Source organism: Micrasema longulum, unplaced genomic scaffold (genome assembly GCF_059751315.1).
Source record: "Micrasema longulum isolate JH-2025_06_02 unplaced genomic scaffold, ASM5975131v1 h1tg000747l, whole genome shotgun sequence".
Taxonomy (NCBI): domain Eukaryota; kingdom Metazoa; phylum Arthropoda; class Insecta; order Trichoptera; family Brachycentridae; genus Micrasema; species Micrasema longulum.
Window position 1 is genome coordinate 1,082,288 of NW_028277941.1, and position 26,763 is coordinate 1,109,050.

Genomic DNA, 26,763 nt, shown 5'->3' on the forward strand with positions numbered 1-26,763 from the left:
TAAAAAAATGTTTTATTTAAGTACACATACCAATAATCCTAGTCGTAATTACCTAAATGACAATTTTTAATATCATGTAGGTTTACACAGTTTTCGAAATGGCAAATACTTATACCTATGCTGTGAGAAATAATAACTGTTTCAGGAATATAGTTAATGAACAGCTAAGAAGGCTAAAATCAGACGACATCAATTTTAAAAACTAATAGAAATTATTTCGGAATCTAAGTCCATAAATACGAAAGTAAAAAAATATCGTTTGAGGGTGGATAATAACTGATTAACTCCAAATATACCTAATGAAAATTATCTAATATAATAACAAAATGTATACCATGCAAAAAATTGGAAATGCTTCAGAAACTATTAAAAAGCAATATAAGGAATAAAAAAACACATTATAAGATGAATTAAGAAAGGCAAAAATAATTAAATTAAATTATCCACAATAATGATTATACTTTTGAAAATTTCAAATGCCTAATGTGTTCAAAACCTTACTAACAGTTTTAATTAAATCAAAACGAATTATGAAAATAAGAAAGTGACAACCCTAACACATTTTTTCGTTTGGGCAAAATTGACAACCCAGAGGCTCAGCTAATGCTGGTTAATTTGCCCATCGTCATAATTCTTCATTTAAGCCTTAAGCTACTGACAGCACATTATATAAACAGAAAATAATCTGAAAACCTTTGTCTATATCATGCAACAAGAAAAACTTATCTTTATCTTTGCCATCGAGCAGATATCTGACCACTGAGTAAAGTTATAATTTAGTTAGTGACAAGCAGAAGTTAGAAACAACATAAAAAGAACAAAAAAAAAACACTTTGCTAGTCGCATAAATGAAACTAATGGGAACAGTTACAAAATATGGAAAGAAATTAAAAACATTACCCAAGAAAATGATACCAAAAAAACTAACATATCTATATTTAAAAAAGAAAATAGTGAAGAGACTCAGAATGCATAAGAAATAGCCAATATAATAAACAACTATTACACAAACATCGGAAAAGAACTAGCAAGCGCTATAGTAAATCAAAATACAACCAAAACAAATTTTAGAAAAATAGAATATGACGCAGAAATTTACTTAAGATATACGAGCAACAAAGAAATCAGCAAAATAATAAACGGGCTCAAAGACAACACATCACCTGGCCATGACGAAATAAAAGTTGTTACAGTCAAAAAAATAAAGGAAGAAATAACCACGACAATAGTGAAATTAATAAATAAACATATAGCAGACGGAAGCTTTCCAGAAGTAATGAAATTAGCAAGAATAACACCAATTTACAAAGGAGGAGAAAAAAACTTAGCTTCTAACTACAGACCTATTGCAAACTTAACCATTCTAAGTAAAATATTTGAAAAAGTGCTACACAATCGATTATACCAACACCTCGAAAACCTTAATTTTATTGCAAAAGACCAACATGGATTTCAAAAAAGAAAGGGTACCTCCACAGCAATGACATCAGTTTGCAACTTTATACAAACCAAAATTGATAAAGGAAATACAGTGACTGCACTCATACTTGACTTCAAGAAGGCATTTGATACAGTCCACATAGATACCCTTCTAGATAAACTACAACATACAGGAGTTAAGGGACAAGCTCTCAAAATATTTAAAAACTATCTACAAGGAAGAAAATAGTTTACGAAAATTGAAGAACACAAAAGTGAAATAACAACAATGCATTTTGGAGTACCTCAGGGATCAATATTAGGACCATTGTTTTATATAATATACATTAACGACATAATACACAGTGACATAATGGGAAAAAAAACAATCTATGCGGACGACTTAGGAATTTTATATGAAAACAAAAATGACATTGAAACGACTAAAACCATCAACAATGACGTGCAAAAACTATTAGAATGGACAAACAAAAACTTCTTAACACTAAATGCCAAGAAATGCAATATAATACATTTCGAAGCACAAAAGAAGAACCATAACATGAACATAAAAATAAACAACGAAACTCTTAAAGAACTAGAACATGTGACTTACCTAGGACTCACAATGGACAGACAATTAAAATGGACAAAACACATAGACGGACTCACTAAAGTAATGGTATCACTACATAGCCTCTTCTACAAAATTAAAGATTTTATATCAAGAAAGGAAAAAATTATGATGTACGAAGCCTATGTCAAAAGTAAATTGAGTTACATGATCGCCTTCTGGGGAACTGGTAACAAGACAGACATAACAAGAATACAAAGACAACAAAATAAAATTCTTAAACTAACATACAACCTACCCTACTTGACCTCTACGACTGAACTGTACAAAAAAACACACCAGTTTGACATAAACTACTTGACTAAAATTGAGACCTTAAAAATTGTGCACAAAATAACACTGGGAAACATACAAGACGACGACATAATATTAGTCAAAAATGCTGACATACACAAATATAACACCAGACAACAAAAACACTATCATATTGAAAAAGCAAAGACAAACACAGGACAGTCAAAAATACTACATAATAAACACTACAACGACCTACCTTACTACTTGAAAACTTTTAATGGAGACAAATTTAAAATCAATCTGAAAAAGCACATGATGACTGAACTAACTAGACTAGACGAGACATAAAATGACTAGACAATATTAAATTTCTAATGTAACCCTAACGGGTTTTTTAAAATTGTAAATAAATAAAATAAAAAGTTTCTGGGTGAAGTTAGTGGCATAAATTTACTTTCCTCCTTAATGTACCAAATTACCAAAATCCAATGGAAATATTTTTTTTTTAAGGTTAAGCATATATTAGACTCAGTGGGCAAAATTGGACGGTTTCGCGGTACTAGCTTTTATTTGTTTATTTAGGACGAATTTCTATTCCAGTAATTCAATTCCCGCCAGCTAAAACTGGAAGAGAGAATGATCGAATCAAAGTTCAAGACGAAAAGTTTGATATATTTGAATTGAAAAGTGCGAAAAGTATGATCCATCAGGCCAAAAGGACAAATCCATTTAGGACCCGTAGGGCAGATTAAATTAGGCACGAAGGAGCGATTTTACTAGTGTGTAACAGTCGGGGACAGCTAACATTTGAATTAAATTACAAATTCTTCGCTATAAATTTTTAATCGCCTACTAATCGAAATTTTTGCGTAGATATTTAATATATTTCTATAAATCCGGTGTGCTCTTGGTAGCATTATTTTGAGTGATAGATTATTCTTTAGTATATTTAGATTGCTCCGAAACGTAAAAAAATATTTGTGATCCCCAAAGGTGCCCAAAATTCTAATTAACCGAGGCCCAAAGAGCCGATCAACTGAGATGAAACGAGGGCCGGTGGGGAGAATTTTATAGCATATGTAACCTGCTTGCTATCATGTTGCCTGCTAGTTTATAATATGATTGTTTTTTGCGGATCAAAAAGCCGTCAATTGTAAGAAAAAGAAGATAAATTCTTTAATTACCAAAGACAATAACACTGTATAAAAAATAACTTTAATAAAGCGTCAACGAATAAAATAGAACATTTTTGGCTACGTTTACAAATTTACGCGAAGAAAACGTATCCGCGAACGGACCGTTAAGTTCAGCAATTTTCCCTTCAGAAATAAATGTTATCTAGCCGAGTGAGATTTTTGAATATAGCGCCGATTTCTACATTTTTATGTACAGATGGCGCAGTTTTACATACACGCCATAATGTAATGAGCGTGAACTGCTATTTATTATAAGTTTTTTGTAATTTAACTATATAAACGTGTTTAGGAATCCAGCAAACCGTATAAAATAATGATCTAAATCGTAAAAGGTATGTGAATAACAATTTTTACCCTATATTGGTCTGCAGATTTCCGTGCACGGTCGCTTTTAAGATGTCAATGTAGGTTGCATAGGCAAATTTAGGGCAGGTTGTTATGATGAAAAAAGAAATTCTGTTATGTCTGGTTTAATTTTGCATTTTACCCTCATGGCAGTTTGTTTCCTTTGAAATAAATCGACTAAATACACGATTCGAATACACTTTTGACATTGTTTTTAATATTGACGTAGACGCAGCCTGTCGATTGTCTCGGCACCTCGATGTCATCGGACCGTATTTCTGGATGCAAGTTTTTTTTTATCCTTTACAGAAACAAGGTCTTAAAACATTGTTTTCGTATTAACCCTTTTATCTTAGTGAAAATAATAATCTAACTTTGTTGTGTGCTTAATATTTGAACAAATTTTTGAAGTTCTTTACAACCATCGGTACCTATGTATAATAGGTTGAGTAGTCAATGACTTAATTAGCAGACTCTATTAAAAAACGCAATATACTGCATTATTAGCTAAATCTACACTGTTTTTTACTAATGTTTCGTATGTTAACTTAGCTTTATTTCATTTTCTAATGCTTTTCTCAACTTTGTACTGTCACATTGAAGGGGTCAGTGAAAGCTTTTTAGTTTAAACAAATTGTTTTTTAAAAATAAGTTTTACGATGATGTGTTCCAATATCGACATTAATTCATTAAAACAAAAATGAAAATATCGTATTAACTCATAATGCACAAATATAATTAGATTTTAAAAAAATGATGGATTCCAGCTTTAAAGGGCAACTATACCCATAGTTATTAATAATGAACCAATTTCAGCATCAACATTTTGGAAAAAGCTAGTTTTTTTTCAAATTATTATCTAAAATTATGTTTTGGTGCAAATTATTTATTAACCCTTTAAATACCACTTTTTTTTACAGATAAGCACTATGTTATAAAATGCCAACATGCATTCAAATACTCATTTTGTAGTTTCATTAAGCTGTAAAATGTAATTTTGTAGTTTCATTAAGCTGTAAAATAATAATGAAATGTACACATTTCAGAATATCGGTATTCTAATCTGTTCTTGTAATTAGTAAAATATTTTGGTAACTAAAAACATTTACATTTTAACATACTTACAAAGCACAATTTTTCTAAGAATGGTTGGTAGTAAAATATTGGGACAGATTGATTAAGTAACACATATTTAGGTATGCGGAATTACATCTACGTCTTATTTAAAATTAAAAGCACCGCCAAGGAAATGAGACAAGTCTTTAGATGCGGTATTTATTCATTTATTTATTTATTAACGAACATTGTCCATGTATACAATTTATAGGGTTTAAATATTACAATAAAAGAATAGTTTAAAACATTATAAAAAAAGAAAAGAAGCATTGACAAACATAAGGGACATCGAGACAAGATCTGGACTATTTATTTAGTGCTCGTTTAAATCGTTATAAACCTAAACCAAAAAAGTCCAGATCTTGTCTTGAGTTAATATGACAAAGACGGGTCATTGGAGAATTAAGGCCATAGTTTGTTCTATGCTGATCGATGAACAGTACTTCATTGTTTCTCAATCTACGAGCCGGAATATTGAATTTGACTTGTCCCAGTAATGATGGAACATCGATTATACCATTTAGTATGCCGAACATATATATGGAGTCAATATTAGTTCTACGTTTTTGTAGACTAGAAATATTTAACATTGACTCTATTTCAGCATAAGAATAATTATCTCTCTAGTCCGAGCATCCACGCTATTTTTCGAAGCAAGCGATGTTGGACTGATTCAATGTGATTTATGCGATTGACATAGAACGGAGACCAGACCACGGAGGCATATACTAGAAGGGGGCGAACAGTTGAGCGATAAAGAGTTTTGATTGTACGGACATTTGTAAAATCAGAGGATATTCTGTTAATGAAGCCAAGTAATTTCAGTAATTTATTAACTGTATTATCTATATGCTCGTTGTATGTCAGTTTATAGTCCAAAACAACTCCTAAATCTCTGATGGACTTAACTACATCAATTTTGGAGTTTTCTAATAGGTACTCGAAGGAAATCGGTTGTTTTGTTCTATGAAATGACATTATTTTGCATTTTTAATATTATTTCTAATTTATTGACTTTACACTATTGGTTAAAAGAGTTAATGTCTGATTGAAGAAGAAAACAGTCTTGTAAAGTTTGAATTATTTTGAGAATTTTGTTGTCGTCCGCGAAGAGCCAAAAATGAGAGTAAGAGAATGATTTAGCAACATCATTAATAAACAAATTGAAAAGCAGGGGTGCCAAATGAGCACCCTGAGGTAGTACACCCGATGTAACATCAACACTGGTTGATAAATAGTTATTTATCCGAACATTTTGTTTCCTACCAGTAAGATACAATTTAATAAATGAGAGTAATGGATCTCTTATTCCCAAGGCATGTAATTTATACATGAGAATTTTATGATCTACTTTGTCAAATGCCATAGAAAAATCTGTATAGAGAACGTCAATCTGCTGACCATTTTCAAGTGCTTTGACAATAACCTGGGTATAATCTACCAGGTTAGAGGTGGTTGATCTGGTAGATCTAAATCCATGCTGTTCATCGATCAGTATATTCTTAAACATGGGCGTGATTTTGCTAGCAATAATAGCTTCAAACATTTTAGGGTATGTGTGGTTTGTAGTCGGCCAGCTGCCTGTTCATTCTCAACCCTTTCCTTTGAAGTCAAATGTTTTGTAGACTTTCTGAATAAGAAAAAAAAAAAAAACAAAATACTGATTTTCTTTGTCCCTGCATAGCATAAAAATAATGTAGCCACACAAAAAACATAAAATATTTCAATCCAGACTACAAAACGAGAAGAACTATTGCACTAGTTTTGAGGAAAAAAAACAACGTTAAGAACTGGTCGTTTTTATTTCCTAACTTTTGAGAAAAGGTTTAAAACCACGTGGTAATCACCAGTGAGAGCATGAAGATATTATGTAAAATAGTTTTAATGTGTCAACCAGTAACGAACATTAAAAAAAGTATTTTGTTTAACAGTCATACGAGATGACACTAACGCATTGACAATCTTTGAACAATGAAGACAACTAGATTAGACTTGAGGTTTACTTTACTGTGCAATGTCCGTTCGATCTACCACTCATAATACCTTTATTCGCACTTCTTTTGATGCCACGATTTGAACATTGGACCTCTAAGAGTTGAAAATACTCATCTCGGGCACTGGTTCTATTTTACACTCAGTACTGTATTTTCAACTTCCTTATACATTTAACAAAAAAATCTAATTTGTTACACATGAAATATAAAAAAAGTTAACTCCAAGTTTTTTTTCTTTGCCTCATCGCAACTGGTTGGCCACCGCTGGTCCAAGTTTATCCACTGTCGGTCCAATCCAATATGAAATTTATACTACTTTAAAAATTGTTTTAGTTGCTGTACTTTAAACATTTTCAACTATCTCTGGATTGGTTCATCGTATTCAGATATTATCCTTTACCATTCATCATCAATGTAAAATTAATTTTCATCGAATTTATTCAATTCTTACGTTCTATTTTTTTATTAGACTAAAAACATTGAACAAGATGGCGCAGTATTACCAAATAGTGCCCAACCAGGTTACTCTGGAAGACCTGCAGAGGTTTTATCCAAACATCTGTGTGGATGGGTCCACTATCCAATATGTCCTCCCGGATGACCAGCAATTCACGCAGCAACAGGTATTTTGTACTGTTTGTACTTTTTTTATTTTGTACCCCCCATGCATTGATAAGTTCCAGTCTTGAAACATTGTTCTTGAAATCCATGATTTTATGAGGCCTATTTCCAATTTTTTTCCTATCAAAAAATACTTACTTCACTTAAAATTAAATTAGTCTAAAATCAAATTATTTATAAATGAGCAAAATGCATAGTCATCCTAGTGTTATTAAAATATGCCTATATGCCATAAATAATGTTCATTCAGATCTAAATTTTTTTGCAACAGAGGAATATCATTTTCGAGAAGGGAATATGGAAGTCTAGGCATTTTCCGGGCTTATGACCTGTCATTGGCTGGTTTAAATGGTAATGTTACACAATGTGTAACATTAACCATTCTGCCTATGTTTAAACATCCACATTTCCAGATCCGTTTTGCACAGTCTTTTAAGAGTTAATATTTATAAACATGTTTGTATCATAATTACATTATATTTGCAGGTAATACTGTCAGGTGAGCAAAACCACGGCATTATGGTGGGGGCCCCTCTGGACGGGGAGGTGGAAGGTTATGCTGCACCTCCCGTGCAGTACGTGTTGCAGCGTGAGACTGCCCCTGCCCCCCCTGCTCCCCCCCCGCCGCCCCCTCCCCCTCAGCCGGTCTTGCAACCTGCCCAAGCCCCGCCGCAGCAACAACAGCAGGTATGTGCAATATACATAACAGTTTCTCGACCATTTCAATGTAATTTTAATTTGCTGCATCCATTGTAAAGCCTCTCATAATTTCACAAAAATTATTATTGAGAATAATATTCCGGCGCCCTCCAACATACCCGTCAGAACAGTTGTTCCAATACATGAAGGTGCTGGATATGAGACAACTGTAACTAAAAGAAGCACTTACACACTTCTGGTCGAACAATAAGGAGAGGTCTCAGCAAAATGTCCATACGAGGTTTTCCCAGAGCATGAATTATGCCATACCCAAAAGCCGTACGACTTTTGCTCAAAGACATCTCTGATTTGTCGCACCGGGAGTGTTCAATATTTTGGAAGAGCGTTATTATTAAGCTCTCAAGGACGAAATTCCCCAATATTCCAATAGTGAGTTATTTACAACTCGTCGAAAAGGCCCTTCAAAATTAAATATTTGGGTAAATCATAAGAATGCAAATATTTCTTTTTCTTAAAAAAAAAAAAAAAACTATTTTCAAGAGAGGAGTTAAGGACTGGATTTTCCTTAGTGGGAGGGATTTGAGTAGGAAACTCCTTGATGATTTTCGGAATGTTTGAGTTTACTGTTTACCATATTGATGTGCCATATATGTTTTTTTCTGATCCTACATTTGCGGTGATATACTCATGTGTCTGTGTCAACTAATTGCTCGTCCCATCTCAACACAGGACTTTTATTCCTATGAAGTTGGGATTTATGTCTCAAATAATGTGTAATAAACTACATGTATGTAAATAAATAAATTTATAAATGAAAACATTTTTTAGAAGGGAATATGGAAGTCTAGGCACTTACAGGGTTTACAACCTGTCATTGGCTGGTATAAGTGGCCAATTTACACACTAACATTCACCACTTGTTAATAGACTATCAAATTAAGCCAACAAATATTTTTATGCATCGTATTATCAGCACTATAATTTTTTAAACTTTTGTAACTTTGAATTACTCCGCGTGTGTCGTCACAAGTTATCTTCTGTGAGTTCTGCTGATTGGTCAGTGGCTTCCCATAAACAGGAAATCTTTCGCAACACTATCAGTCGTTGATTCGGAAGAACTAGTGACGTCGTTCAAAGTAGTTTGTTTTTGTTGAAATCATTTTTTTTTCACACATTTTCAAGAAACTTCGCAGTACAATTTAATGCTCTCATTTTTACCGCACATAAGAAAACATTTTTCATATCCAATTTCCCATAGCACCGAACTTTCTTATTTATATGTCTTGATGAAAAAACATAATTACACTATTCATGTAATTTTTTATACTGCTAGCTAAATTTGATTAATTTATCGAATTTCTTTTTAAATTACTGAAATCAAAGAACAAATAGGTTAATTCTGTGTCTTTTCCCAAGTAAACTACCAAAAACTTATAAGGGTAAATGTATCCGGTACTTTTTGTTTACAAGTATTTGGACATACTCTTCAAGTCTGCCCTCAAAGGAAGATATAAAATAATTTCATCATTCTTCTCAAGGGTCATCAATGGAAAATTAGTTTTGCTTCAAGAAGAAGAAAATGTGTCTGTTGGCTGAGCCTATAGTAACTTTTCCGATTATCCGATACAGAGATGAAGCTGTTGAGAACATGGAGGTCTAGGCATTTAAAGAGCTTATGATCTGTCATCAGCTGGGTTAAGTAATCACTTTTCACATTGTGTAACATTTCCCATTTTGCCTTCAGATTGTTGACTAATAAATTATTATTGATATCAACCCTAATAGGTAACAATCCAGAATTTGTCTACAAAGATTTGGACATACTCAAAATATCTAAAGTAACTCTAAGGAACATAAAAAGATAATTAATTTTCTGTAATCTTATAAATGTATTAAAAAAGTGATCAATAATAATTTATTTAACCAGATTTATTACACCGGAGATCTGCCTGTGGAGACACAAGTGGTTCTACAACAAGCTCAGCAACTTATTGACTCTTCTCATATGAACCACCCCCCACACCAGATGCAACAACACGTAAGTTCTTCGTAAATAAATGCATTCATGCCCACACGGGTTATGCTTAATAATGATAAATTGTTTTTCCCACTCGGTAAGTTTCGACTTTCTTAATATAGGAATCCTAATTTTTACTTTGTATTTTCAGCATGTTCAGGTGGGAGGACCGCAACCAATTCACCATCCTCCCCATTCTCTTCTGCACATGTCCCCCTCGCAACCATCAGTTTCGCAACATCAGTCCCCTCTTCACTACGCCGATCAAAGAAATCAAAATCCTCAACTGATTCAACAGCAGCAACATCAGCTTCAGTTACAGCAACAGCAACAACAGCAGCAGCAACAGCAACAGCAGCAACAGCAGCAACAGAGACAACTTCAACATCAACAACAGCAACAGCAGCAGCAGTTCCAACAGAGACAACTGCAACAACAACAGCAGCAGCAGCAACTTCAACAGCAACAGTTGCAACAACAGCAGCAACTGCAACAACAGCAATTGCAGCAGCATCAGTTGCAACAACAACTGCAGCGTCAAGTGTCTCCGCAACTCATTCAGCGACAGGGTGTGCCTCAACCGGGGCAACCTCGTTTACTGAACCATCTTGCCATGGTGGGCAGTCCCCGTCTCTCTTCCCCCCAAGTGCCCAGAGCACCGCGCCCCCCTCGCACTCCGAGGGCCACTCCGCGCCCCCCTGCCCGAGCACCTACCCGTCCCCCCCAGCCCCGGGCCGCCCCCCCTGCGACTCCACCGGCGCCGCCACCTCCTCCCCAACAGCATGCTAAGATTATCACTCAGCAAAGGTTTATTGTGCAGCACACTCCCGCTGCCGCTAAAAGGATAATTTTAAACAATCCTGTTGGTGATCCAGATGACCTTGAAGAAAGCATTGCTGCTGCTGTTTTGCAAAAAAATCCAACTACGGAAGTGCCCTCGGAAATTATTGACCGTCGTACTTTCCAGAGATCCCCCATACTCCAACCGCAACAGAACGTTAGGCAAACGCTTCCTCCCGGCCACTCTGGCCAGCAACAGCAGCGTGTGTTTGTGCAGCAACAACAATTTGGTGGCGTAGTGCAATATCCGTCGCAGACACAACAATTGTTCAGCGGTGATACATTCTCCGAGCAGCCGGGGCCCCGTCAGGTCCTGTATGATTCCCAACAGAATAGAATGTTTGACAATTCTGGCCAGTCGGAAATGGACGAGGACAATGAGGAGTCTGGATTTATTACCCAACCTAATGGACAGAAGGTCTCCATGGCAGAGTACAGAAGAGGACATCTTCTGAAGAATAATGTCCAGCAATCGACCACCCCTATTAGGTAATTGAAGAACCACATATACTAACCTATTTAATATATATTATTTGAGAGCTTTCAATTGATGCTTAAAAATTTTACATGATTTTTGTATCAGGGGTACAATGCGCGCAGCCCGTGGTGGTGTAGCTCGCCAAACTCTAGTTCCGAGGAAACAAGATCTTCCAGTTCAAGTTGTGTCACCCTTTAGGCCACATCAAGGTTACCTTTTTACTTCACTATTATTTAAATGTTAATCATTAAAAAAGCACCTACAAATGTTACTTATACTACTTTATAACAGCACAAATGATCTATGTATTCTGTAATAGAAGGATGCGGGTATTCAAACGAGCAGCGGCAGGATGTGAGTGGTGTACCGGACAGTGGCAGTAGTGCTGTGGAACCGCAGAGTGCTCGTATGCTCATCCTACTGCAGAATGGAGAGCAACGCCTCATCACTTTTACTCTCCCCAAGGAGAGTTGTACGGTTCAGGAGCTGCTTGAACAGGTCCGAACATAACGCTCTTTGTTTCATATTTATTACTTAATTTTTTTTAAACTATGCTTTAATATAATATACATAAATACACATATATACATATTTATGCAATGCTTTACTTTATATTACAGGTTAATGTCCCGTTTACAGCTGATACTCCAATCAAGTGTATTTCAAACACGGGTTGTGATATTGACTACTTCGTATCTATCGGTTCGCCAAATAAAGTTGATGAGGTAAATCATTTTTCTAAAAAGGTTCAAACTGAAAGCACTTTGTCTTCTTAACAATAAAAAGCATTTATAAAGTATTGTGTGTTAGTAGTTTATGAAAAAAAAACTTTATTTTAGTCAATTAAATAGTTCTTTTTAAAAAATAGCGCACAAAGACACACCTTTTTCCGCGCTACACTCATATATATACTTTAAATATTCTTAAGTTAAATTTAAGGGACTGACATTATTACACTGCGAAATTATTCAATTAGACATTTTATTGAAGAATTCTTGTAAAAAAAAACCCTGTTTTTATAATCCAAGTTTCATAGCCACGCCCCCCCCAAGTCCTGGCATGTAATGACAGTTATTTTTCACTCGACACAGAATCCGATGTCTTAAAATAAATATTTGAAATGGTTAAATCTTAAAATGTAATATTTGAAAGATCTGTTGTGCATAAGATACAATATGGAAAAGTGTTTATATAAAAATTGAGTTTTTATTATTAACAAAGTAATTGTTGCAAATGTGTATACGTATGAAACGTAGGGTTAAAATAAAAACACTTTGTTTTTAACCACTTATTATTTATTTTATTACCAGTTTCTATTACATGAGATTAGATTAAGGTGGATAATGTTAATATTATAGAATAGGATTGTATTCATTTGTAAATTATACCTCGATAAAGGGGCGCTTAGTAGCTCAAAAACCGGTCAGTAAGAAAGTAAATAAGCTGTTAAAATCAAAGTGTTTTTATTTTAATTATATTTTCACCCATTTAAACATTTGTGTGCCATTCTGTATTATTTATTACTCGTATAGATGTTTATAATTTCAAAAAGTGAAATGAAAGTTTCATAGATTGCATTGAACAATCTGTTTATTATTACATGTGCAGGTGGCTGAGGCGGCCAGTCCCCTGACTTCTGGGGGAAGCAGTGTGGAGACATCTCCCGAAAAGGCTGCACCCCCTCCCCTGCTCCCCGCCCCCTCTGCTCCGCCCGCCGTGCCGGTTCCTCCCCCACCCCCACCCTCACCACCGCCACGCTACATCGACGGGATGCTAGCACTCTGCAAATTATGCGGATACACAGGATTTGATTTTACCAAATGCCAAAGGTACATATTTCCCATAAATCATGTGTCGGGGAGGCAAAAACAACTTTGAAACTATTTTTAGTCCCTAAGTTTTAACCAACATATTATTTTTTTCTTCAAAAAGAAAGTATATGATATGGTAATAAATATTTCACAATTCATTTAAGAGTAAATCAAAATAGGTGGAAGAATATGAAATATATGAAATCTGACAAAATATGATCAGCTGAGGTGATTTTCACAAAAATTGCGCCATATAAATTATTTAACTATAATAAATAATGACTTCACTGAGTTAATTTTACTCATCTAATTTGTTGCATATGATAAAGGGCATAATTTAGATTAATGGTAATAAAAAAAACATTCCAGATAAATTTGAAACAAAGTAGTATAGTAGTTACAATATAGTTTTATACCTTATTGTGAATTTGTTACCAAAATCAATCATTAAGCAGACACCTTGTTCGTTTAATATGTCTTAACAAACTTTTAAGTTTAGAAAAATGCTTTTTGTAAAATGACAGCATTTTTTTATGAACATGTGAAACAGAATCATTCATGAACTAAAGATATAAATTAAATTAATCTTTTTTCACAATGGCAATATTTCTAATAGTTATTTTATGAAAGTCCACTTTTTATTTTAGGTGCAAGCGTAAATTCCCAGAAGAACCCAAGGCAATTCCTATGGCTATAAATAAAAAAACCGATAAGAAGGAACCGGAAAAAATTCCGGTCACACCAACTAAAGAGACCCCTAAGTATGTACATTTATTTATTTATATTGTTTTCCATTTTGAGAGTCGTTAGTTTGGCTTTCAGCTAGTGTAACCTAAGAAAGGTCACATTAATTTTATTTCTGTCTCTCATACCTAGAAAATTTAAAGTAAATATTTACTTTGTTTATTTTATCTTATATTACACGTGAAACATAACTCCAAGAATGCATTGTCTACTTTTTCTTAATAGTCATTGAAATATGTCATTCGAAGTTCAAAGGTGTTTAAATAAAGCATGTAGATTTAGGATTCTAAGGTTAATCTGTTTTCTGTGAAATATTAAAATTATGTTATTCTTTGAAAACTTATAATAATAAATATCGAAATAACTTAGATAATTCACGACTTTATAATTATGTAAGCAAACAATTAAACGGCAATATTACACGCAGCCAATTTACCAGTTAGATTTTCACCTATAGCCCAGGAATTTTAGGTTTTAAACATCAAATGTTTCATAACCAGCTGATTTTTTGCACATGTGTTCTAGATATGGTACTTAATTCATACTCGAAACTCCCCGCTCCTCCTCCGCTTGCGTTTTGAGATATTTCATTTTACAGGGTGTTCGGTGGTATAGTATATACTTAAAACCGTTATAACGCAAGCAGCTAGAATAATTTGAAGTTTGGTGTTTTAATCACAAAATTATGTTTTTATTTATTACATAAAAACATTGGTTGAAAGACTGGCGTTGTTTTGCTATCGAGGTGTAATTAAAATACCTTCTTGCTTACTGCGATGGCGGCGCTATGCAAATTCTGTAAAAGTTACAATATTTGCGCGATAAGTTACATGCCTTGAATAAAATAAATGAGAAATTGAATTGACAAATAAAAGGCTTCAGAAACAGCTGTAAACAGTTGTGACCAAAGCCTAGCTTCATCTGTATCGTCTGCGTCTGATGAAAAGGTGTTGCACGGGAGTGATATGGTGTTGAAAAATTGATAAATGTCAACCGTCGAAAACATAAGCATGCCGCTCTTTCGTCCAAAGTATAATAATATTTTGAGAATCTGTAACTTTTATCACTTCAACGTCATTCTCCTAAGTTTTTCTAGCTGCTTGCGTAAAATGGCTACTTTTGGTCTAATGTTCCTGGGCTACTAAGAGTAAATTTTAAATAAATACAAAATAATATGATAAATGTCAATCCACCCTAATTGTACCATTACGTGTGGATTTAGATAATTCGTGTAAATTGGGCCTACGTGTTCAATAAAAACATACTCCTTCGTAAGCCTGTAGAGACACACCAATACTTGGGCTATTTGAGTGTATTAGATGGCCTCAACTAGAATTGAGTTAACTTAAACACTTTGTGATAACTTACATACTAATAAACTATGTTATTTATTTTATAAAAACGTTTTACATGATAGATCTAACTGTGTAGCATTGTATGTAGTCTTATTATTGAATAATGTTCATGCACCAAAGTTGTAATTACATTGAGTGTTTTTTTGAGCAGTTAAATTTCCTAAATACAATGCTGTTTTTATATTACAAATAAATTACGTAAAAAACAAAAAAAAATGTTTTTCATTTTGCTTCCGTACAAAACTTATCGATTTGTATTCTCAAATACTAACTATGATGCATTTGTTTAAATGAGTAATTTTATTTAGAGTAAACATTAAAATTGCGATATCTCAAAATGAGAAATCGCTCACTTATCCTAGCGTCCTACCTACGGACCTTGAATTAAAAAAATGTTGTCAAATTAGTTTAAAAATTAACATAACTCATTGTTTCAGTACTCCAATTGAGCCTGTAAAATTAAACCTATTGAAGTCTTCTCTGAAGGTGGTCAAAGCTCTAAATGTAAGTATATTATAATACAGCGCCTTTAAGGTGATTTTTACTAAATTGGCTCTCTATAAATTGTCCATAATAATAATAACATATATATGCAGATACGTTTAACAATATTATGTACATTTAAAAACGCTCTTATTTCTGTGAATTTATTTTTAAAAAATTTCAGGATAAGAAAATTAAAGGTCGTAAGGGAAGACTGAAACAAATAGATCCAGATCCTGTAATATTAACTCTAAGCTCTGATGAAGAGGATTCTAATAGTTCCTCTCAAAATATTCAGGTTTGTAAATAAAGATTTTTGTGTTAATTTCCTGATACAATATTTATGTTATAATATGTATCCACAAGATCTCTACAGTCATCTTCACAATGTAGTTATCAATCATCTGGTTTATTCAGCTTCTTTGACTGCAAATTACACTAAGTGAAAACTGATCATTTTCAAACTTCCATTTCTCATTCTAGAGTTAGGTATGTGATGTAAATAACAAAAATAACCTTATAAAATCTATGTAATTTTGGAATTTATGTTGTTTACTTTATGAAGCTTATTCAAAATGAGTAAGTAATTAAAAATGAGTAAGTAATGTCACCTATGTTTGTCTTACTATTTTAGAGTTCGGGAGACTTGATACTTGGAATGTTAGCAACTAATCCCTTGATTACCCAGGCCGCTACAATGAAAGAGCCGAGTTTGCGTGATCTGGAAACCACTCCAGGAAGTGCTCTCAACAATGCTAACCAGGATACTGGACTTTTCCAAGGTAAGAATTTTCATTTGGCTGTACATTAGGGTGGATCGATCTTGTATGGAGATTTTTTTTTATCAAAATGGCCCTATGCGGAAAAGATGTTCTATAGTATGTAGGATAAGGGAAAAATAAAATAAAAAATATTTTTTAAGGGTAAGGTTTGCCGCGAGGGGGTTGAAGTTTAGATTTTTTTTGGAAAGAGCCATATTTTGGTAAGATGATTTTGGATATTCAATGAATATTCTTCTGCAATATAAATATGCATAAATTATAATCATTAATGAAATATTCTATTACGATGGCTTTTATAATCAACTCTTTCTCCGCATCCTCTGAGAAACTGCATCAAACTGAGCGAGCGGCTGTCAGAATATTGTGAATTGTGTGAGTCGATGAACTTGAACTAGTTTTGCACCATAGCGATATTAAGACATATTTTCGGGCCTGGTTGTGATATGCCACCAAATATGCTTTCTACCTGTGAAAGCGTAATCTGTTACGTATTTTGGCATTTAAACCGACATATAACATAAGAAAGACATTTCTGCACTGTGTAAATAATTTGTTGAGAAGTTAGAAGATATCAGAAAACGAGCATCATTCCCAAAAATTAAGTACAAATCATTTTATTTATTTATTTTATTGGGGAAACAAAACAGTATTTACAGAAATATTGACAATTTCTTTGTATATTAGTGTATGACATTTGGTTATTTACCTTGGTGATTCAATCGCAAGATATTTCCCGCGCAGCAACAATGGCATCATCCCACCCTATTTCCATTTAATCCTAGCAGTATTTTGAAGCGAAGTCTACATAGTAACTAATGGCTAAAACTTAAAACTACTCATTTATGAGTAGTTTAGTCAGCTTCATTTTGATCTGCGTATGCAGTTTCTGGACTATTATAATTCTATGGTCTAAACATTCCATATTGGTATTTTGAAGACATTATTGTAGGTGGTTCACTGTTATTTATTTCAGTTCTTAGTTATATACCAAATAAATTGGCAAATCTGTTTTTTTATAGAAAATTAAAATTGTTACATTACAGTTATTATTATTATTTTATTTATTTTTTAATCCCTAATATCTTGTGTAGAATTGTGTTACAAGTGGCGATTTTCTTGAGAATTGAGAAAAGAAAAATTGTATTTTAAAAGTTTACATTTTTTACCTTTCTAAAAATATTTTTTCAGTCTCCTGAAGAAATAAAAAGTATTCTTTGAGTTGCTACTCTATTTCATCGAAGACAGACAGTGTGATTTGAGAAAACTTTTTTTTTAATATTTCGTACGACGAAAATCGGATGTTCTAAAAACTTACATTACATTCCCCGGTTTTAAAAATGTATCTATGGCAACACATGTTTTTTTCACTAATTGTAACTTTGTCGGCCATATTGAATGTTCTCAGAGTGACGTTTGCGTCGTCGTGCTTTGTATTTTTTTAAACCATGTCTTTTCCTGATTTCGTGAAGAAGAAAGGTTTAGAAATCCGCATTTATAATTAAATAATTATATTTTTTTTGTTGTAAAAAATGTTTTCTTTACTAACATTCGTATCCGCATTTAATTAAGGCGGCGTGTTTTCAATTTTGACATTTCAGTTAAATAACGTGGGGTTATTATTCTTACGCGCCAACACTCGCATTTCTCTAGATTTTTACTAAAACCAGTATTATTTGTCGAGTTACCTTGCATTTCTATTATATAATATTTTTAAGCGTCTAAACCTGCCGTTGCGCCGTTATTAGATCATGTTTGAGCTACTTTCTTGTTTTGACGACCGGAGACTACTATTTTTGAAATATTATTATGGATAACTTATATGGATCTATTTTTATAATATGATAGATATCTCAAAGGCGATTAACTAAATAATTATGTGAATATATATTGTAATTTGACTTAAAATCTAAGTAAAACCTTTTTTGTTGTCATTACATGCTACGAATTTATTTAAATGATTTAGAGAACAGGTGGGTTTTAAGTTTTTTTTTTTCGAAACATCACTCTCACATTTTCGCACTTCAGAATCTGAACACGTGGGTATTTCCAGTCGGAAAAATAAGAATTTATTGATACGAAAATTGAAGAACTGAAAATATTAAAAACACAAGGTCCCACATATACCATGTTCTTTGTTGCCTAAAAAGTCTGCTTCTATTCAATATTGTTTTGTATATTTAATTTTTATCCAAAATGCTTTTAATGTTTATGTTTTCAGGTTAGAAAATGTAATTTTTATTCTATTATCTGCAGAGTATTTTTGAAATTTTCTTCTATCGACCACTAGATCACAAGGCAAACAATAAATGCACACACTGTATTTAAAATAAACACAAATGAAATTATTATTCTTAATTGTTTTTTTTAGATGAAGAACGAGAAGAAGTATCGGACATTGACCAATCTCAAGGCTTATGCACTGTGCTTGAATGCAGGACAATAAGGATTGGCTCGCATAGATTTACTCCTAAAGATAAGGTTTGTTTTATTCAAATTTATACTTGGAATGAGAAGTATATATTCACTATAATTATAGCGAATGAGTTCTGATATTTGCTACCCCGTACTTGTGAATTTTGTTTAGGTTTTGATCTCCACCAAAGGTGTCCGGATTGTCGCTCCAATCGTGGACGGTAATGGCTGGACCGAGTTACAACTGCAGGCCCGGGAAGTGGTGAAGGTCCTACTGCACGCCGGTAAGGGGCTTCCTGTACTCTTCATCTACACCATGCAATGTTGTGGATCCTATGTGCGGAAGGCTTTGCACATGACTGATATCAACGGTAAAATTAAGTTCTTTTAATGTTTCACGTCATCTCTGGCCCGGTTGCTATTTGACCTCTTCAATGTTTTCTTTGACAGGACCCTACTATAACTCTGTCTCAAAAGAGGAGCAGTTTAAACGAATAACACTTCTTCCGAATTCTATAAGCGACGAAACAAAGATGAGTCTCAAGCAAATTTTTGGAGCTTCTATCGAGGACCTAAGCTCTCAAGAGGCTAATGATATACTAATTAGGACGTGTCCTAAAGAGGTCCAGCATACAGCCAAAATGGTCACACGTGCAAACAGTATTCATATAGCAACAACACTAGGAGGAGCAAAAAGGTATTTACATATTATGCAATACATTTCAAAATATTTGTTGCGGACACATGGATCAGAGGTCTGAGCTTTGAGGTTCGAATCCCTCTTAACCACAACTCGATTTCCATTTTCAAGCTCAACTATATCTATTTGATAATGTCTTTTTAAAATCGAAATATTTGGGCAAATTGTAGGAACGCTAATATTTCCTTTAAAAAATTATGTAATAAAACAATATTAAATATGTAATATTGTTGATGAAAACATGTTTTGTGATGATTAAAGTTATATATTTATTATAATAATAAAAATACTTTATAGTTTTATTCGACTGGTCCAGTCTGACGATGTCGGTCACGACGAAACCCGGTCACTGGTAAAAAATTTATAAAATAATTATAAATAAAAGTGGAATAAAACTATAAAGTATTTTTAATATTATAATTAAAATGCAGTTCCACCAAGAAATGTCAGTAGAAAAACTCAATGTATTATATATTTATATTTCAAATTATGCCAAAATTCTGAATTTTAGAAGGATACAATTTGAGATTTTTATGCAGTTGTACTTTCATATTGAATTTCTTTTTGCTGACAGTCAATTTACAGCATGTGCTATAAAATTAAAATTTATTTGATTAAATAGTATCACTGTTTAAGCCATGTCTTTAGGAATAAAAATCTGTACTGAAACACGTTCATTATATCTCTAGAAGTATTGTTTACAGTATAAATCCATCGGAGATACGTCAGATTCTCATCTACCCTCCCGGAAAGGGAGGTATCTCCATCAACACCGAGGACTACATGTGTTTGGCTCAGGACCAGTTTCTGAATGATGTCATTATTGACTTTTACCTCAAGTACCTCTGTCATGATGTCCTTACTCAACAGCAGAGAGAGAAGACTCATGTATTCAGTACTTTCTTTTACAAGAGACTTACTACTAAACCCACAAAGTCTAACAGGTATATTAAATAATTTCTTTCATCATAACCTCAGATAATTCTAGTGTGTGTTTACATTTATACCTCCTCATTTGCTGCATATCTTGAATATATGTCAAGTAAATTGAGTTAAAGGTAACACAGAAAATACATATTTTATTTAAATACATTAAGCCGGGAATCAAATTTGTCATTGTCAATAATGTTGAGTATAAAATGTATTCCAGAAGGTCGAACCCTCATGAATGGGATTCCTCACTCACACCTGCGCAGAAACGGCACGCGAGAGTCAAATCATGGACCAAAAATGTCAATATCTTCCAACGGGACTATGTGGTGGTACCCATCAATGAGAATTGTCATTGGTTTCTCGCCATTATCTGCTTTCCGGGCCTCGACGGCTGCCGCTCTTTAGATGGGGATCGCCTTGTTTCTCCCCAGGAAATAAAGAAAAAGGGTAAGCTGTTATTTGATTCAAATGGTATTTTCCTCTTTACTGACCTATTCATCTATATGAATATGTATTTTTAAAATTATAGACCGGAAAACAATGATACAGATTGGAAACACTTTGGTAGCACCCATTCTCAAACAAGAACAAATAGGACTCAACTGTGATGTGGATAATCTCAGTGAAAGAGATGAAGCGGAAGCAGAAGTGAGTGTTCTTTCTTTATACTTTTTAAAGTTGGTAATCTCTAAGCCTATTGCAGTATTGTTCATTGCGCTTCATTAATTATTATCATTTCCACTGTGGCTGCTTAATTTAATAAAATGTTTTTACGTCGTAGGAAAGTGACTTGGATATGCTTGGAAGTGAATCCGATAATGAAGAAAGTGATCAAAATATCAGTGCTTCTGGTGAGAAGGAAATTGATGTTCCCAGTGTAAAGTCTCAAATTGAACCTATCAAACAGTAAGTTTCCATTTACTTTTTCCTTTCTCTTACCTGTAACATGGTATGTAGGGAATTTGATTGACGCAGCATTAATTCGATCATCCGTTTTACAAAAGTATGCCAATCAGTCTTATTATTACTTATAATGTACTAATCATTATACAATTTTACAAAAGCTGTACATGTACCTAATATTATTTTTGCCATTCATGTTTTATATTTATTGTTATTATATACCATGATATAAAATCCATTTCTTTTTACAGGCCCTGTATATTAATATTTGACTCTTTAGCCGGGGCTTCCAGGTCCCGTGTCGTAGCCACGTTAAGAGACTACCTTACTTGTGAATATCACGCCAAGGTAAAAAATGCATTTTATATAAATATTTATAGCTTTGTTTTTTGTGCACATTGTTTATTAGATTTTAAAATGTGCTTTATACTTTTAGTACAATTAATTGATTTTTTTTTTTAAACATTAATGATTACTTTTTGATTTCAGGTATCAACCGATAAAACTTTCACTAAAGACAATATAAAAGGTTCTTGCCCAAAAATACCTCAACAAAATAACTTTACTGATTGTGGCCTTTACTTGCTTCAATATGTAGAGCATTTCTTTAAGGTGCGTGCATTATTTTGTTGGTACAAATAAATCAAATTACATTTCGATATTATTAGTATTAAGCTCCTGTGAATAGTGAACAAATAAAATAAATATGTCCACACACCGTGAGCGTGTTTGCCTACCATGCAAGAGGTCTCGGGTTTGATACTCGACATGGTTGACACGATATGTTTATATTTTATTGACCCTGAACTGGTGCACCTAAAGCGAAAGGCTGATTATCTTATGTGGAAAGGGGAGATGATAATTATAAAAATGAAAATATGCGTATTTGACCAAGAACTTCTCTTTTGATTTCAGCATCCAATACTTGATTATCGTCTTCCAATCAAACAACTTTGTAACTGGTTTGATGAAATAGTGGTAACTAGGAAACGAGAGGAAATATCAAATTTACTAAAAACATTAATGCGCCAGGGAAGCGCAGATATAGTATTTTTGCCTGATATTTCCTTCCCCACCCTTGACGGTAAAGTGCTGTTTAAAATACTATGTGCTACACTGTTTAATATTTTAGTGATTGATTAGTATTTTAGCAATGATTCCTATTTTGCCTGGTGAAAATATGTTACAGATTGAATTCCAATACAAATAGAATGATTTGAGAGATATATTAATAGAGATGGAGAGAAGAGAATATGGATATCTAAATATGTACAGGGCTTATGACCTGTCGTTTGCTGTCATTTTCAAGGCTTGTAGTTGTCATTAATATGTGTATTTCTTCAATTTTTCTAACTGTTTTTGTGATGAATTAAAAGAACAGAATAATCGTTTCAGTTCTTTTATTTTACATAGACAGAATTATAAATGTTACACGGTGTGAAAAGTTTGCTAAAACTATCAATGCGGGTCAAGTCAACAAGCGAGAGATTGTGGTGTGATCATGGCTGAAAAAGTCATGCTTGATTCCCATATTTGTGCATCCATAAACAGAAACCTGACAACAAACCAGAAACAACCGCTTCACTAAAAAATATTATGTAGTGCGTAATATATGTTCGCAGCCATCTTGACTTTGGTTCTGCTGTTTTAAATCCTCAATATACAATTTACATATCACAACTAGATAGGATACAAACACATCACAATCACATTTATTTAATTTAAATTTGTTGCAACAGAGAGGGAAAACATTTTTGAGAAGAAATATGGAAGTCTAGGCATTTGCAAGGCTTATGACCTGTCATTGGCTGGTTTAAGTGGCTACTTTACACACCGTGTAACATTCACCATTTGCCTATCTTTGAACATCCACATTTCCTCAACTCTTCCATCTGTTTACTTTTGTGAAGTAAAAGAGCTGAAACCTTTATAATGTGGGTGAGATTCATCCGGCTGAACCAATTCACCTACTAGGCAACGCCTGAAAACAATTTTCCAATTTTTATACTTCTTTTACCAGGTAGTTAATTCAACAATGTTTCGAGTATGTCCAAATGCTTGCAGACTAGCTGGATTTTCTCCCTAGAGAATTATTCATATTTAAATTTATTGCAACAGAGAGGGTAAACATTTTTGAGAGGGTATATGGAAGTCTAGGCTTTTACAGGGCTTATGACCTGTCATTGGCTGGTTTATGTGGCCACTTTACTTACTGTGTAACATTCACCATTTTGCCACTCATACGAAGATTCTTCCTTCCTTTCATACTTTAATTTCTCTAACTAAATGTAGAAGCATTTCTGATGTGTGTTTTCTGTTCAAAATTTTAAGCAATTTTGTCGATAGTACCATTATCTTCCTTTCCTCTACTTTATCTCTTCATACGGCCACCGTGGTGTAGTGGTCAAGACGCTTGACTCACACACGGAAGGTTCCGGGTTCGATTCCCGATGAGAACACAAAAATAATATGAAAATTTTCTCAAGCCTGGGTATTCTGTGATGTAATTCACCACTGTAATTGGGCCTCCTGGCCTGTTGTGGTGCAAAAATAAATTAAATACTCAACCTTGCAGTGATCTTCTTTTCTTTTTTGTTTGATTTTTTTCACATTTTCTTCTACATATATTATATTGTTTATGCGTGAAAAACTTTAATTTAATGTATGTACTACTTTTTAATCTAATTTATATGATTTCTGTTCCTAATATTTTTTTTTAATAAATTGCTATAAATCTACTTATTTCCATCTTCTCTTCTCAAAAAGGTTCCCTATTTTTGTTGAAACGGATTTTTAAAATGTGGATAATTTTGCCCTCAATTCGCATGATATCATCAATGTACGAAAGAGTCATGCTTGTTTAGTGATACTGTTTTTTTTTATAATTAAGTACATTTGTTTCTGATTTAGTAATTTTCATACCGAATTGAAAAATTGAAATGGCTGTGCATTTGTTTTTATTTTTTTTAAGGAATAACCCGCTTTAATCACATAATAATATATAATGATTGCAATTGCAGGTAAACTGGTCGAATGTAATGAGGAAAATAGTGAGTCGAGTGATCCACAATCCAGTGAATCGGGAGAGCCTGCAAAAAGCAACTCAAATGCCGTGGCGAATTCTCTGACCAGTAACAATACTCCCACTGTGGCCGGTGACTCCAGGGCAAATATTAAACATCATGAAATGGTTAAGGACATACAGAATTCTTTAATTAATCATAAACTCAACAGTGATAAAATAACTTTAATTCAGAGCAGTGATAATCCTTTAGAAATTACCAAAAGTGATATTAATTCCCTTAAAATTAGACGATGTATTAATAAAAGTGACAGTGGTGCTACGGATAGTAAAAGAATTAAAATTAGTGAATTCAATTGACTTCATACATGTTCCATATACATGCGTATAGTGACAATGCCACTTTTCAACTGACTGACAAATTACGATAATTTTATATCATTTATGTTGCCTCGATCATTTAAAATATTTTTATTGTTATATTTGATTATTAACTTTGTATATAATATTTCCTTTGTACATATTATAACTTCTACAATACCTTCAGTCACCAGTGTAAGTAGATCAATGTCATCTGTTAAACAGTTAAATAACATTTGCATTCAATGTGTTTTGCTTAAAAATGATGCTATTTATGAAATTGTTGGCTAAATTAAACTCTTAGTAAAAACATAAATGATATCAACATGTTATCTGAAAAGTAATTAAAATAAAATATATTTACTGAAGTGACTTCAGTTCATTTTACTGAAACCATCCTACATTATTATGTGTACTAAGCTGAGAATAAAGAAATATTATTACATTATAGTACAGCATATTTTTAGGTGATAATGAAATAAGAGTTTTTTTTTTATTATTTATTAATAGTTTTCACTTAATATCTACATAGGGGTTTGATATCCTGTTTATTTAGTATATTTTATCAAACTGTTTTAATGTTAACGCTTAGATGGAATAGGCTTTCATATGTAAATAAAAGTGTAAATGCCTAATGTAAATAATACAATATTGAGAAAAACTTTTAACTGTGAGTGGTTTTATTTAAATTTTCCCCGTTTTTCATGTAATAAATGTATCAAAAAATATATCATATACGCTTTTAAGCTTGATCCATGATCTAAGGAAATATGAAACAAATTCCATATATCGGTAGTCAGATGGCAGAAGGGACCATCTGTAATTTTGAAATATGTTCAGGAGAGCTGACATAAGACTCAATTTCAAAACTTTAATCCAGAAATTAAAATATTTTAGTGTTACTTTTCAATAATAAATTACCATTGTGTAAATGATACTGTTTTTTTTTCCATGTGTATTTACTGAAATATTTACTAAAACTTTTGAAAACTAAAAAGCTGAAAAAATGACAGGTGGTCTCTTCTGACTGGCGATACGTGTACTTATTTTGTTCAAGTTTACTATTTATAATCATCACGCTGCCTGGTGCCGTAACATGACTGTTCCTATGCCTAGGCATACAAAAACTAGATGACTTTTTTTTTTTTTTACATTTTGAGTACTTAATTTTTCTGTTAACAGATGTGTTTAGTGTAATAATGTTAACAGATAAATTAGGTACTTAAAATGACTGAAAAATGGTAAATGTTTGATCAATTCATCATTGTAAGATTCACATATCAGTGATGAGCAGTGAATTTTTAGATAAGTAAGCTATGAAAATTATCATAAAATGTCCATAGAGGTAATACTGCTGATACAGGCGCATTATAAAGAGTGGCTATATTTAATTTGATAAAAAGTCCATAACAAATGGCTTGTCGTTACATTGAAAATATTTACCAACTCTGCATAAATATTTTATTCACAAAAATAAAACTTTAAAAATATACAAAATTGCAAAAAGTGTGTTTCTGGGTTGGTATTCTGAACTTGTAATTTACTTTCTAATTATGTGCTAAAACACTTTCACGAGAGCGTTCAGAATCGCACTGCTGGTAAGGACTCTAATCCCAACTTTCCTTGCTGACAATCGGGCGCTCTGTACCCGCGGCTATTCTGGGTTCCTGCCAAGTCGTCGAAAAACTGAGTTATAATATT

The 26,763-nt window shown here is 33.1% G+C and overlaps 1 protein-coding gene across 4 annotated transcripts; it reads left to right on the forward strand.

The window, feature by feature from the left end:
• The first annotated feature begins 3,686 nt into the window (after positions 1–3,686).
• On the forward strand, positions 3,687–25,730 carry velo (sentrin-specific protease 6 veloren). 4 transcript variants are annotated; one of them, XM_088230345.1, is made up of 24 exons: positions 3,687–3,818; positions 7,411–7,564; positions 8,049–8,249; positions 10,150–10,260; positions 10,391–11,568; positions 11,663–11,766; positions 11,877–12,055; positions 12,178–12,282; positions 13,166–13,386; positions 14,016–14,129; positions 15,905–15,971; positions 16,135–16,248; positions 16,585–16,732; positions 19,101–19,210; positions 19,317–19,515; positions 19,595–19,841; positions 20,534–20,788; positions 20,995–21,224; positions 21,307–21,425; positions 21,559–21,683; positions 21,932–22,028; positions 22,170–22,292; positions 22,596–22,764; positions 24,701–25,730. In XM_088230345.1, exons 2-24 carry the CDS (start codon positions 7,430–7,432, stop codon positions 25,060–25,062), a joined length of 4,713 nt encoding a protein of 1,570 aa, XP_088086471.1. In that variant the 5' UTR covers positions 3,687–3,818; positions 7,411–7,429; the 3' UTR covers positions 25,063–25,730. The 4 variants fall into 4 exon arrangements, with proteins under 4 accessions (XP_088086471.1, XP_088086472.1, XP_088086473.1 ...); XM_088230346.1 differs by having other exon boundaries at positions 20,537–20,788; XM_088230347.1 differs by having other exon boundaries at positions 20,549–20,788.
• The last annotated feature ends 1,033 nt before the right edge of the window (positions 25,731–26,763 follow it).